Below are 385 nucleotides of genomic sequence, written 5' to 3'. Positions count from 1 at the left end.
TATCCTTTGACCCATCTTCACTCTTCTCCATCTCCTTATTTTTCTCAGCCATTTCCTCAAGAATGCTTTGCAGGTCGACTTCCTCATCTATGCACAAAGCAGCTTTGGCTCTTCTCATTTCCTCTTCTGCCTTTGGTGATAATGGCTGTAGGGGCAAAACTAAATATAAATCTGTCCACACTTCTTTAAAATATCACAAAACATTCATCCTATTCACATATTACTATCATAAAAACCTCTGCCTTCCTATATTGCTACACAAGAATTTTCATTGTAACATCTTTTCTTGTATTTCATCTTAAACCATATCTCCAGGTAATGGGTTTCAATCCCATTAAGACAACAACATTTAAAGCAGACAAGGGATCTCCTACACCAGACCAGT

At 37.4% G+C, this 385-nt stretch overlaps 1 protein-coding gene across 1 annotated transcript in view; it reads right to left on the bottom strand.

Moving 5' to 3' along the window:
• LOC119588556 overlaps nt 1–385 on the bottom strand; it is a gene marked incomplete at both ends in the record, with an annotated part of 4,196 nt that overhangs the window by 2,045 nt on the left and 1,766 nt on the right. Inside the window, 1 exon segment of the mRNA XM_037937196.1 lies at nt 1–145. Within this exon segment, the coding sequence (XP_037793124.1) occupies nt 1–145 (145 nt within the window).

The sequence above is a fragment of the Penaeus monodon genome, chromosome 24 (genome assembly GCF_015228065.2).
Source record: "Penaeus monodon isolate SGIC_2016 chromosome 24, NSTDA_Pmon_1, whole genome shotgun sequence".
NCBI classification, from domain to species: domain Eukaryota; kingdom Metazoa; phylum Arthropoda; class Malacostraca; order Decapoda; family Penaeidae; genus Penaeus; species Penaeus monodon.
Note: the sequence above shows the minus strand (reverse complement) of the source record. Positions and strands in the feature narration are given on the sequence as shown.